The following is a 14600-nucleotide window of genomic DNA, read 5'->3' as shown; positions in this document are numbered from 1 at the left end:
TTCTCTCGCTTTCTCTTTCTCCTGACCTAGATGTATTTATTAGGCTCAGCTCTGTTTCCTGTGAAGGAGTTGCTGCAGGAGAAGAACCACAGGTTACACCTGACCCTGAGGTAGGAGAGACACAGGTTACACCCGACCCTGAGGTAGAGGGGGACACAGGTTACACCTGACCCCGGGGTAGGGGGGGACACAGGTTACACCTGACCCCGGGGTAGGGGGGGACACAGGTTACACCTGACCCCGGGGTAGGGGGGGACACAGGTTACACCTGACCCCGGGGTAGGGGGGGACACAGGTTACACCTGACCCTGGGGTAGGGGGGGGGGACAGGTTACACCTGACCCCGGGGTATGAGAGACCGACAGGTGGAATTGATTCAGACAGGATTCGTATGTCATTATGATTATAATTATATTCATATTGCTCCTGAGTGGCGCAGTGATCTAAGGCACTGCATCTCAGTGCTAGGAGTTTAACTACAGACACCCTGGTTCGAATCCAGGTTCTATCACAATAGGCCGTGATTGGGAGTCCCATAGGGTGGCGCACAATTGGCCCAGCGTTGCCGGGGTAGGCCGTCATTGTAAAATAAGAATTTGTTCTTAACTGACTTGCCTGGTTAAATAAAATAAAATAGGCCATGCCTTTGGTAAGGTGGCAGGTAGCCTAGCGGTTGGAGCGCTGTGCCAGTAACCTGAGCCTGCAAGGTAAAACAAAATCTGTGTGCCCTTGAGCAAGGCACTTAACCCTAATTGTTCGAGGGTTGCTGTTATCAGGTGTGTCCTGCTTGCTGCCAACGCTCCCTAATCCTGTTTCATTCTTTAGTTATCAATGGCTGACCCTGGCCGTGACCCCACTCTGTGAGGGGGTCTCAGGAGGAGTTGGGATATTCACACATGTATAATATATTCTTGTACATTTGTGAAATAGGACAAATGTAAGCACCCAAATGATTATTGTCTTATAACAGACGAGGATGCTTAAATGTATGGCTCCATAGTAATGTAAATATGAAGCCTATACATTCTTCAGCTAGATTGTTTTGGGTCTGTCATAGTTTTCTGCTGTTTGATCGTTGCTGACTGTAGACTGTGTGTTCCTGTGGGATGCCGTTGACAGCCCTATTGGTGTGTGTTATTGATGAACAGATCTGCAGAGAACAAGCACGTGGGGAACATCACCATCATTGCCTGGCAGATAGAGGAGAAGAGGGACCAGAGGACTCTGCCTGTTGCCAGGTTACCAGACACCATCAACGGCAGGGTGAGCTTCCGAGACTCTCGCCGGATCCCTACCGCTGACACCAAATGTCAGACACCTGTGAGACCGGGGCCAGGGTTGTGTGTGTGTGTGTGTGTGCATCCTGCATGTGTGACTCTTCTATCCCTGTGTGCCACAGACCGTGCTTCCGGTGGATGAGAGCCTGACAGAATCCATGGGTGTCAGAGCCAAATATGCATCTTTATGCAAAGACACCCTGCTGACATCAGGTAGGCGGGACAGCTGGGTCTGTCCCATTATCTCAGCCCACTGGCACCACCTCTACCAAAGCCCACTAGAAGAGCCTGTCTCACCACTGAGACGCTTTGTAAGCAGGCGCCAATAATTCATAAGTGTCAGTTAGGTATCATCTTCCGTAACATTTCACCTAATGTGATTCTGTTCTAAAAATGATTTATGCGGCTCTAAATGATTTGATTGGACATCCATCCGATCCGTCCCTCATGGCTGGCTGTTAGCAGGTTTCACTGAGTAATGTCATTACCCGTACGCTCAGTGAGAGATTGTTGCTTTTCTTAGTCACCACTCTCAGATGTGTGTGTGTGTGTCTGGACAGACATCTGTATACAGTGGAATGGCTTATTGTCCTCTGGGAAGGAAATACTTTTTCACATGCTCCTCTTACACTTTAAATCATCACTGAGACAAAATGTGACCTTCAAATATACAGCTGCTTTATCATTTATTACTTGGCTGTGGAGCAAAAGAAATGATTCAGAGATTGTGTTAGATGATGTTGAGCATGTTCTGTGTGTGTGTGTCTCTCAGTGTTTGGAGGCACCATGTCCAGAATGTATCGTTTCCCCACCACGGACGGTCACCACCTGCGGGTGCTAGAACAGATGGCTGAAAGTGTGTTGTCTCTCAACATCCCCAGACAGTATGTCAAACTACTGCTGGAGGAGGACGCTGTCAGGTACACTACTACACATATTCACACAGAGACATATACACACACCGACATGCACATTTGTGACCGTGTCCAGGGATTTGTTAATTGAGCGTGCATTAATAAAATATAATTTAATGCCTAAGTTGCCGAAGTGTGTGTGTTCAGGGTTTGTGAGCTGGAGGAGCTGGGGGAGTTGTCACCATGCTGGGAGAACCTACGACGACAGATAGTCACTCAGTACCAGACCATCATCCTCGCGTACCAGGAGACTCTCTCTGACCTCACCAACTACAAGGGTTAGTACTGTACACACACACACACACGACTACCAGGAGACTCTCTCTGACCTCACCAACTACAAGGGTTAGTACTGTACACACGCATGATTACCAGGAGACTCTCTCTGACCTCTGTCGTGGAAATTTCCTGTATTACCAAATGATGAGAGCAAATCACACACCAGTCAGAGTTATGCTTAATCTTCACATTTTAATAATTAAGCTTTTGCAATAGCATTTTTACTTTTAACATTTCAGTATCTCTAATAAAAAGTTGAGTCGTCAACATAATGGCAACAGATCTTTTATAGCAAAGATCCACCCCCCTAGTCAACATGACAAACCACAGATTATAGGAACTTCACAAAGAAAGATTGTTACTTGAGAGAGGAGTATCACATAGCCAGACAGCATTAGCTATAAATTATCAGTTTGGTCTCCTAAACTAAGTTCTTATCTCGTTCTTGGTACAACATAGTACCAAAACATTACCTCATCCAATGGCATATATCAATTGTCAATTCTAGATACTCCCATCTCAAATACACCCAAACCTGGACAAACTCACTGAAGACAGTGAGCCTCTTAGGTCATATACTAGGGAAAGATAAGGGCAACCTCAGAGGGGACATACAATGGTTCCAGACATTGCCATCCTCCTCTCCCATCCACAAACTCCCTAATTTTCTCAATGAGAAAAGTAGGGAGTGACTAGCACACATACATTGTGGAGCCAAGAGATAATTGGTTCCCCCTCAATCATCACTTCACATGGTTTAAACGATACGTTCACAAATGAAGACAGGCCTGACCTCTCCCCTCTCTGGGGCCCAAGAAACTGAGCCCTAGCAGAGAAAGGATAACTGCAAACTGCCAACACTATAGTCCAAAAAGATACATTCTAAATTACAAGTATCTCACAAGCATATTATGAAAATAAAACATCTTATCTATGTTACCCAACTAATTCTGATTCACCCCCACATTCCACTCTCAAGGGACTCAGTCCCTTCTGAAGAATCAGAATAGTAACATGGCACCTTACTAACAGTAGTTGCAGAGTATATAATACAATTAAAAATACATAATTGAAATTTAAAGATAATAAAGAATCAAATCCCTTCAATGTATATGTAAGTATTCACCCTTCAGAGACTGAGTTTACAACTTTTATACCACAATAGACTTGCACCTGTTTAATCATACAGATGAATACATTTGTTGAGTAAAAATAACAAAACATATAAATGCTCCCTAAATTGCAGGATAACCAGTGTCTAAACACAGGCCTCATCACAACCTATAGGACAGTCATCCCTCTGTCCTCATGCTTATAATTGGGTTCCCCACTATCAGAGATATAGTCAGGAATAGAGGATAGTTCAGGGAAATCATTTATATACTGTGAACCCTCTCTATCTACACTGTCCAGTGAGAATATTTCACTGTGTTCTCCTGATTGTCGTCCATCAATCTCAGATTCTTCATCTACACCTACTTCATTTGCAAGCAAGGGCATAGTAAGAATAACATCAACCACTTTATTAAACCATTTCTTCACACAAATGATCATTAGCAACAGAGCAATCAGTAATATTAGACCATAGATTAACCAGTGGAAACTGGTCGCAGCCCAAGCACCAAACACTGACTGAACCCACTCTAACGGATTCCAGTTGATGTCAGGCTGGTGTTCCCTTTTGAGAACACCACTAAGCTCTTTCAAATGTTCCACTACAATAGTCAAATTGTCATCTCCCTGAGGTATGAATGTACAACAGTGATCTCCTATAATTTGACACACCCCTCCTTCACGTGCTAGCAACATGTCAAGTGCCACCCTATTTTGTGTTGCCATGAGTTGAGTGGCATGTAACTCTGGTCTTATCATAGAAAACCCTGCAGTGGTCAAATTTACTAGGGATTCCAAATGATATCCTAGCCTATCCAACTCATGTGCATTCTCCGATGCCCCATACCAGAGGATTAAACCACACCAGAACTTTTCCAATTTCGAGGATCGTCGAGAGTCACTGGGGACATTATTGGATTGCGAGATGTCCCTCTTAATTAGTCTTAACCTGCTTGGAATAGAGGAATTAGTTTTATGCATTACCACAAGGGAGATGTTTAGTTTACCAAAAATACAGCACCCTGTCCAATTTGTAGGTAGGTGGAGAGCAGCTTTATCACCACTAATCCAATAATGATCAGTAAATGTTGCAGAGCCAAATTGATGAGGAGAACGATCGTCAGTTTCCGCATCAATAATGGTGTGTCCCACCCTCAGTCTAATGGGGTATCCAGAGCTGCATGTTCCCTTCTTCCAGCTACATCCTATTGGGAAAACCCTATAATTGACACATGTTGACATTCCCAGATAGGATTCATTAAATTGTGGTATGGAAATATTGCTTGGGTTGTGACAATGACAGGTCCTAAATGGGGTTCGCCGGGGTTGGACTTGAATAGGTTCTGGTACATGGGATCTAGGTTCTAAGATGATTCTACTGCACCAATGTGAACAATCAAATCCCCCTCGTAAATCTTTTGTTGATGACAAATTACCATTAATGCATTTATCCCTGAGTGTTCTACCTAGTGAGGGTTGACCCCCTGTGTTCTCATTGGACAAGAGCACTTCTAGTGCACAGAATGTCATTAACTTAGAGCTCTCTTGAATTTTTTCAACATTTTGTTAAAAATCGTGCAACATTTCAACGTCCTGCTACTCATGCCAGGAATATAGCATATGATTAGTATGTGTGGATAGAAAACACTCTGAAGTTTCTAAAACTGGTTAAATCATGTCTGTGACTAACGGAACGTGAACAGCAGGCAAAATCCCAAGAAAAGCCTGGTCACAAAAACAAAAAAAAAGGGATTCATCCGCCAGTCTCTGAATTGTCTAGCGGCCTGTTAACAGTTCCTACAGCTTCCACACGATGTCGCCAGTACTGGCAATTTAATTGGATTTAATCCTTGGTGAAATGAGAAATAGGCACTTCCTGTCATCCAGTACACAGGAGGAGGCTTATGGGAGAGAGACAATGGACCATGATTTCAAGAGTAGCTGCTATTATATACAGATCGCCCGTGATCAATTTGATCGATTATTAACGTTTACAAATACCTAAAGTTGGGTTACAAAAGTAGTTTGAAGTGTTTTGTCAAAGTTTATAGGCAACTTTTTTTTTATTTTAAAAAATGACGTCGCGTTTTGGAAAGCATTTTTTTCCTGGATCAGACGGGCTATATAAATGGAAATTTTGGGTATACATGGACAGATTTAATCGAAAAAAAGACCCAATTGTGATGTTTATGGGACATAGGAGTGCCAACAAAGAAGCTTGTCAAAGGTAATGAATGTTTTATATTTTATTTCTGCGTTTTGTGTAGCGCCGGCTACGCTAATTATTTTGTTTACGTCCCCTTCAGGTATTTCGGGGGGTTGCATGCTATCAGATAATAGCTTCGCATGCTTTCGCCGAAAAGCATTTTAAAAATCTGACATGTTGGCTAGATTCACAACGAGTGTAGCTTTAATTCAGTACCCTGCATGTGTGTTTTAATGAAAGTTTGTAGCGAGTACTATTAGCATTTGGTGCTACGCATTTCGCTTTCCTGTTGGCTAGGTGAGACGCTGGCGTCTCGGTGGCTGTAAGAGGTTAATGCTGACCTCTACTGAATACTGTAAGAATGGGGAGATCGCTGAATGTGGAAACAAGCTACATACATAACAGGAGGTATTTCCTAACATCAGTTCAGTCTTTACTGTACAGTTAAGCAGTGACCACCAAGTGTTTCCCTTGTGATTCCTACTGTGATGCTCATCCAGTGGAGTACTCAACCTTCTTCTTTCGATATGGGAGCGGCTATTGTTTGCTGGACTCCTGTCCTGAGCCTGCCGGTCATCAGTCGAGTCCGTACCATGTGGTCTTTCCAGGACAGGTTGTCCTTGAGTCACTGTCCATATGGCAACTGTAATGAGAAGGCTCAAGACCATAGCAATAAACTTTATGCGAGTCTGGGCCTGATCCTCCAATGGCCATCTAGTCGGTGACTTCCATCCTCTGGTCCTCCATCCTCAGGGTCTGGTGGGCAGTATGGCACCTTCCTGCAGTGGTTGGCATGGATTCAAGTAGACCTCCCAGCTATGCGAACAGCAGTGGGGGTAATCAGCATCACCTGGTATGGTCCAGTCCACCTCTGCTGGTTCCAATGCTTTCGTCTCAGGTCTTTCACCACCACCCAGTCACCTGGTTGCAGTTTGTGCAGGATCCCCACCAGTGGCTGGGGTAGAGCCGCTTTCACCCTGGGGAAAATAGCCTTCAGAACATTGTTTAGAGAAGTACAATAACTTACCATGTCATCGTCACAGCCCATCAGTGTCAGCTTGTTCTGTGAGAAGGGAGAATTAATCATCCTCATTGGTCTACCTGTCAGAACCTCACGAGGAGCCAATCCAGTGATGCTGTGGGGCCGCCCTCGCATGTACATCAGAGCCAGGGGGATCACAGTGACCCAAGAAAGCCCTGTCTCTGCCATAAGCTTCACCATCTTAGATTTTAGGGTTTGATTAGCGCGTTCAACTAAACCGCCGGATTGCGGCCTATAGCTACAATGGGTCCTGAGGTCTATCTGCAGACTCTCAGACAAGTTCTGTATCACCAGGTTTACAAAGTGGGAGCCATTGTTGCTGGTTAATTTAGATGGTAACCCCGACCTTGGGATGATCTCCCTAAGGAGATTCTTGGCTACTGCCATAGCAGTGGAATGTCGACATGGGAATGCCGCTACCCACTTGGAGAAGGCATCCACTATCACCAGACAATATTTGTAAACATGACAAGGAGAGAGTTCAATAAAATCCATTATTATGTGTTCAAATAGTCCTTCCGGGGTCGGATGAGCCGACAGTGGCATGGGAATCCCTCTTCCCATGTTGTTAGCCATAGCATTACCTTTGGAAACAGGGTCGGAAGAGTTAGCATGAGCAAGGCACTTACAAACAGCAATTTCAGAAGGGAGCAAAATAGCTTTTAGCAAGTTATCAACAAGTTTTTAATGAGAGATCGTCTTACCAGAGGAGGTCAGGAAGCCGCGCTGTTTCCACAGAGTACCAAAATCATGTACCACACCAAAGGCATATCTGCTATCTGTATAGATCGTAGCAGACTGGCCTTTAGCTAATATGCAAGCTCTAGTTAGTGCAAAGAGTTCTGCTGCTTGAGCAGAAAGGTGGGAGGGTAATTTAGCACTTTCCAGTGTGGTTGAGGCAGTAGTAACCGCATACGCAAACAATGGTTCTCCTTTCTCAGAACGCTGAGCAGAGCCATCTACAAACCATTCCAAATCTGCATTTTGCAAAGGGACATCAGTTAAGTCCGACCTTGGTTTAGAGACAAGCTCCACCAGGGCAGCACAGTTGTGCGGCTTTCCATCGTCCTCGGTGGGCAACAAAGTAGCAGGATTTAACACAGTGCACCTCTTCAGGGTCACATGACACATTGTCAGAAGAACATTCTGATAATGGAGCAGTCGAGCTGGTGTTAGATGGGGCGTCTTTGCATTTGAAATAAGAGCATGTACAGCATGAGGATCGTGTACAGTGGCAACAATGTCTGCACAAGCCAACACAGCTTCAGTAGCAGCAGCCACAGCTCTCACACAACAAACCAGACCTCTGGCCACACTGTCCAGCTGTTTGGAATAATACCCAACTGGGTGCTGCTTTCCTCCATGTTCCTGTGTTAAAACAGATTACATAAAATCATTTTTCTCACTAACAAAGATGTTAAAAGGTTTAGAATGGTCAGGGAGCCCCAAACAGGGAGAAGTAGTCATGAGTTGTTTGTCTGGTCAGAGCAGTCAGTCCCTCTGGTGTCCACTTAATTTTGTCAATCATAGCCATTTTGTGGCCATAAATAAGGTCAGCAAGTGGCTGCACCACCTCAGCATAGTCAGGTAACCACGCCCTACAATACCCTGCCATACCAGTCAATGACATCGTGTCGTTTAGTAACCGGCTATGGGACAGAGAGAATAGCCTGTATCCTCTCTTTACCCAGCTGCCTGCCACTGGGAGAGATGTCATAACCCAAGTACCTCACTGTCTGTGAAACCAACTAACTTCTTCTTTGAAACTTTGTGGCCATTCTCAGCGAGAAATATCAACAGAGTCCGAGTATCAGTTTCACAAGTTTCCATTGAACTGGAGCACAACAACAAATCATCCACATAGTGAATCAGAGTGCTGCTCTCGGGGGGTATAAAACCCTTCAGATTTTGTTCTAAAGCCGCTGACAAAATAGCGGGGGATTCCACGTAACCCATTGGAGCCACAGTCCAAGTAAATCGCTTTCCTAGAAACGTGAAAGCAAACCAGAACTGAGATTCTGGTGCCACTGGAATACTGAAAAATGCATTCGTCAAATAAATCACAGAGAACCACTCTGCTGTGGGTGGTACCGCCCCCCAACAGTGTAGTAACATTAGGAACCACCGGGGCACGGGCAAAAACTGCATCGTTCACAGGCCTTATTAAGTCCTGGACCAATCTCCAATCACCTGAATGTTTTCTAACAGGCAAGATGTGTTACAGGGTGATTCTGGATAGGGAATTAAAGCACCATTAGCTAACAAGGATGCATGAACAGGAGTAATACCTACTATTGCCTCCCTACTGAGTGGCTCCTGTGCTCTAGATGGGCGCCTGGTATCTTTAGGAGTGACTACCATTGGCTCAGCTCCCTTTATTCTCCCAAAATCATACTTGTCCCTTGCCCATAGGCATTCAGGGACCCCTCTCAGGAGGGGTGAGTCTTCACTCAACAACATGATATTGGTAGAAAAAGAAACGTGATCAACACCATTGCACACCCCTCTCAGTTGGAGTTCCCCAACTGAGTGGGTAACAACTTGTCAGTGTGCTGGGTGAATAAGTTGACCCATCATGGTGCATCTCCCAGTCTGTAGCATCAACCAAGCATTTCATCCAAATTCCAGTATCCACCCATTTTACTCTGTCTGATTTTGCCAGGGACACAAGTGGTGCGCTATTCTCAAACAGGTAGAGCTCTTTCTGTGCAGGGGTTAGATTAACCTCTAAAACACAGAAATCACTGCTACAGTATGTAGCACACAGCCATTTTTTCTCATAATGGAAATCTATTGTCAATGGTGAAAAATGGGAGGTGCAATGTAAGCCTGCTTCAGACATGAAACTGCCCTCGTGGTCCCAATGGGTTTCGGCCATTGAGAAAACACAAGCAATATTGGGCACCTCATCAACATCCCATGCATAATACCAGTTACAAAACTCAGACATTAACATAAATTGCTCCCCCCCTTCCTCCTCTTCTTCGTGAATAATAGTTAAATCGGTTCGGCCACATGTTATGTTGATGCCAAGTTCACACAGGAGGTCCATCAGATTGACAGAACAGTGGTCAGAGTAGAGACATTGATTTTGACACTTCTCCTCACAAAAGGAGACAGGCAGAGACATAGTTACCTGCTCTCTGAGTGGGAGGCCTGAACCCCCTACAGTTTTGACTATTTCATTAGACATGGGAGGTTTTATCATAGCCTTGCAGTTAATGACAGACATAGCAGCCCCAATATCAACAAGAAATATTAGGGACTCACCATTGACACAAGCCTCCACGGTTGGCTCTACTCTCGGAAGGGTGTGACACTTTAAAAACAAATGCTCTGAGGATTTTAGCACAACTGTCCATGTCTCCTCATCATGTCAATACTCAATAATTGTACAGGGTTGTCTGTGCCGGCGGCCCTGTCTGCCAGGCTCCAGGTTGACCTCTGCCTCGAGGGACTCCTTGTGGGCCCCACTGTTACTGTTGCTGGACCCCGTGTGGTGGCCCGACCTGCCATTGGTTGGGAGGTGGCTGCCATGGCTGTTGTTGGAATGGGGCTGTCCATGCATGTGCTCCTCTTGCCCCCTCCTCTCGGTCCGCCCCTGCCTTTGTTCCTCTGGATTCGTTGGCTCGGAGCAGTCAGCAGCAAAATGACTAGGCTTCCAACAGTTGTAACACTTGCGCACTCCACCCCCTCTTCCTGTCCCTGCTGGGGCTGCTCCCTGGTAAAACGTCATCTGGGCAGCCTGTAGTTTCTGTGTCTTTACTTTTTCTTCCTTTATTTTTTCTTCCTACTTTGTTGTCTCTCAGCATGCTTGCAGTGCTGTACCACTGTTGCTAATGGCTCAGTGTCCCAACTGATGCAGGTAGTCCTCACAGCTTTCTCCAGGCCCGGTGTCAGACCCCTCACCAGGGCGTCTTTCAGCAGATCCCCATATGCATGTTTGTTTGGTCGGATACCACTGTGTAGCCTTGAAACAGGTCTCAAGTCTCTTTCTGAAAGCCTCCAGGCTCTCCTCTTTCTTCATAGTGCATTCTCTGATAGCAGTCCACTCAGTCTTAGTTGGATACATCTCCACAATCCTGGCCAGCAGCGCCGTTATCTGGTCCTGATATGCGTCATTCACAACCCACAGGTAGTTGCAATCAAACTGTCCCTGTACATCCGCCCACCTGAGTCCCAGTTTCTTTTTACAGATATGGGCTATCTCAGCAGCAGATGGTTTGTACTGACCCACCAATACCCTCATTTCTACTGAATATTTCATAGCGTCCTTACTTGGGTCTGGTAGGTCTTCTACAATGTATTTGATTTCATTATGTCTCCACGTCCTCTGGACATACACAATGGGGTTCCATGCTGCGGCGGCAGCAGCATTAGCATCATCAGGTCGAGGCTGAGGGTTGGGACAGGCCATCAGAGGGTATTGACGATACATGTCTGATGCTGGGTCGTATGGGAAGGGGGTAGAGACACACCTCTCCATCCTGGCCCGTAGACGGTCCTTCAACGGGGGAGTCAGCTGGGGTGCCCCTCCGTTCTCACTTTTCTCACTGGAGCTGAGTGGAGGAGCCTCGAAAAGGATTGTTGATCTTTTTACCCTTCTGGCGTGCTCCCCCCACTGCGCCTCCAGTGGGACTGGCCAAAGTCACTCCAGACCCTGTCAGGACTTCAGCCAGGCTCTGTGCCAGACGATCAATCACCGTGGCGTTGGGAGAGACAGGGGGTGGGGCTGCAGATTGTAGTGGTCTTGCATCCAGTGGACCAGCAGGAGGCGGCTGAGGAGGAGGAGGGAGGTCCGGCAACACTGGGTAGAGTGTTTGAGTAGTACCGTAGAGAGGGGGACAGTCTCATCATTATCCTTCCTATTCCTTCTCACTGTTTCATCTTTCCCCTTCTTTTCTCCTTCCTCAGTCTGAACTACCATATTCTGACAGGGTTTTCCCCGAAATGTGTCCTTCTTTCATTTGTCAGCTTCCCTTTCCCATTTCCTGAATTTCACCCAGTCAATTTGATCCTTTTTTCCTAGTTTACCTTTCTTCTCTACCAATCTCTGTCTTATCTCGTCTAACAGCGTCACACTTAGTGTCCCTATCAAAGGAAAACCACCCTCTCTATGCCATAGAAGTACCTGTTCCAGAATATCCCTACCCCATTTATCTACTATAACCTTCAAGGCTCCAGTAGGAGGGTCCGGAATGCCTGGTTCTTTGCACTCGCGCGTGCCCATGGCTCCATAGTCCCCCACACACACACACACACACACACACACACACACACACACACACAAAATATCACACACACACACACACACACACACACACAAAATATCACGCACGCACACAGGAAGAGAAACAGTTATAACAGGAATTCCTTAAGTACTCACACAGAATTTTAATGATCACTCACACATAATTGTAATGATCACCCACACAGGATTGGTCAGATGCTCACACAGAACTGGTCAGATGTCCACACAGAACATCAGAACCTAATTAAAAGGTTACCCACACAGAGTCAACCTACCGCGCCCACACAGAACGCTCCTACAAAACAACACACTCACACAGAGTAACCCAGGGCATACCTGGCTAGCACATTTAAAATAATTAGAATTCACCACCTCTGAGAGTCACTTAGGCAGTCACACAGACACCTTCAGAATGACGTCCTTCTTCCAATAGGGCTTCACCAAGTACCGTGTTTCACACAGAACACAGCCACCCTGGCCCCTCACCCCCACAGATCGCACCAATCCCCACTGTGATCAATTCAGTGTCAGGACGGCTCTAGGTCGCCTGCAACCGGACAGTGTCAGAGTATCTTTGAGTCCACAAACTCTCAGATTACTCTCCTCTGACTCGGCCCTGTTTACGCCTCCAAGGTGCCCCCCTCACACAGGAACACACTCAGAGCCCACGTAACAGAGGCTTTTGTTAAAAAACTCAACTTCAAGTGTGGTTTGCTCACCTCACCTCACTTTTTTTTACTATGTTCGGGATGTGGCATCCACTCGGCTCGCTGCCTCTCGGATCTTAGGTTAGTCCATCTGCTCCGTTCCCGACGTGTGGTCTCCCTTGGATCCCAAGTTTGAGGGATCCCTTGTGCACGATTACCTAGGTCATCAGTAGCGGTCACCGAGTGAAGATTCACATCCCATCCTCGTCGCCAAATGTCGTGGAAATTTCCTGTATTACCAAATGATGAGAGAGCAAATTACACACCAGTCAGAGTTATGCTTAATCTTCACCTTTAATAATAATTACGCTTTTGCATTTTGACTTTCAACATTTCAGTATCGCTAATGAAAAGTTGAGTGGTCAACATAATGGTAACTGAGATCTTTTATAGCAAAGATCCACCCCCCTAGTCGACATGACAAACCATAGATAATAGGAACTTCACAAAGAAAGATTTTTCTTGAGAGAGGAGTATCCCATAGCCAGACAGCATTAGCTATAAATTATCAGTTGGTCTCCTAAACTAAGTTCTTAGCTCGTTCTTGGTACAACATAGTACCAAAACATTACCTCATCCAATGGCATATATCAATTGTCAATTCTAGATACTCCCATCTCAAATACACCCAAACCTGGACAAACTCACTGAAGACAGTGAGCCTCTTAGGTCATATACTAGGGAAAGATAAGGGCAACCTCAGAGGGGACATACAATGGTTCCAGACATTGCCATCCTCCTCTCCCATCCACAAACTCCCTAATTTTCTCAATGAGAAAAGTAGGGAGTGACTAGCACACATACATTGTGGAGCCAAGAGATAATTGGTTCCCCCTCAATCATCCCTTCACATGGTTTAAAAGATACGTTCACAAATGAAGACAGGCCTGACCTCTCCCCTCTCTGGGGCCCAAGAAACTGAGCCCTAGCAGAGAAAGGATAACTGCAAACTGCCAACACTATAGTCCAAAAAGATACATTCTAAATGACAAGTATCTCACAAAATAAAACATCTTATCTATGTTACCCAACTAATTCTGATTCACCCCCACACCTCACCAACTACAAGGGTTAGTACTGTACACACACACACAGACACACACACACACACACACACACACGACTACAAGTAACACACACATTTATTTCAGCCTCAGATGGTTTGTTGTGGTTTAACATGAGAATCCTACTCTGTCTATTCCACCCCTCTCTTTTCTCTGGTCTTTCCTCCAGGTCCGTCGTTCAAGGCCAGTAACCTGAAGGCAGAGAGGAAGCTGGAGTTCATACCCACCAACCTTCATGTCCAGAGGATGAGGGTGCAGGATGAGTCTGGCTTTGGTGAGCTGAGCCCCATTCCCTGTTTCCCCCTCCCTGGATGTTCATGCAGCTCTCCACTTTGGCCTTAATAGTTATGTTCCCCCAGACCACACGTATGACGTGGTGACTATCGGGGCTCCCGCCGCCCACTACCAGGGCTTCAAGAACAGCGGCCTGCGCAAGCAAATCACCAAGTTCGAGGAGGCCAAGAAACAGTGAGTATAGAACCTCACAAAGAGGTGGAACCCAGGTGGAACTGCGGTAGATCCTTGGTTGTATTAGATGTATCCTTCTTGCTGCCAATGCTCACTAATCTTATCACATTTTTTCAGCTAACAACCCTACTGACTGACTGATTATCTGGCTGTGTGTGGGCCTGGCTTTTTAAGTCTCTTGTTTTTAACGAACACATTTCTAATCAAGTGAATCCTAAGTCTGTTTTTGGTAGAGAAACACCCTTGTATCTCTCCCCATCCCCTTTTAAAATGGTATTG

The 14600-nt window shown here is 45.8% G+C and overlaps 1 protein-coding gene across 14 annotated transcripts in view; it reads left to right on the top strand.

Annotated features, from left to right (window-relative positions):
• The window catches only part of LOC139412922 (inositol polyphosphate-4-phosphatase type I A-like), a 56886-nt gene that overhangs the window by 26304 nt on the left and 15982 nt on the right, over positions 1 to 14600 (top strand). For all 14 annotated transcript variants that reach the window (XM_071159809.1, XM_071159810.1, XM_071159807.1 and 11 more), the window contains exons 6-12: positions 31 to 110; positions 1149 to 1263; positions 1400 to 1490; positions 2050 to 2197; positions 2339 to 2469; positions 14023 to 14127; positions 14213 to 14321. In XM_071159809.1, the coding sequence (XP_071015910.1) occupies positions 31 to 110; positions 1149 to 1263; positions 1400 to 1490; positions 2050 to 2197; positions 2339 to 2469; positions 14023 to 14127; positions 14213 to 14321 (779 nt within the window). The remainder of the gene's footprint in view (positions 1 to 30; positions 111 to 1148; positions 1264 to 1399; positions 1491 to 2049; positions 2198 to 2338; positions 2470 to 14022; positions 14128 to 14212; positions 14322 to 14600) is intronic.

This window comes from Oncorhynchus clarkii, chromosome 7, assembly GCF_045791955.1.
Source record: "Oncorhynchus clarkii lewisi isolate Uvic-CL-2024 chromosome 7, UVic_Ocla_1.0, whole genome shotgun sequence".
NCBI lineage: Eukaryota > Metazoa > Chordata > Actinopteri > Salmoniformes > Salmonidae > Oncorhynchus > Oncorhynchus clarkii.
This window is presented reverse-complemented; position numbering and strand designations above follow the sequence as displayed.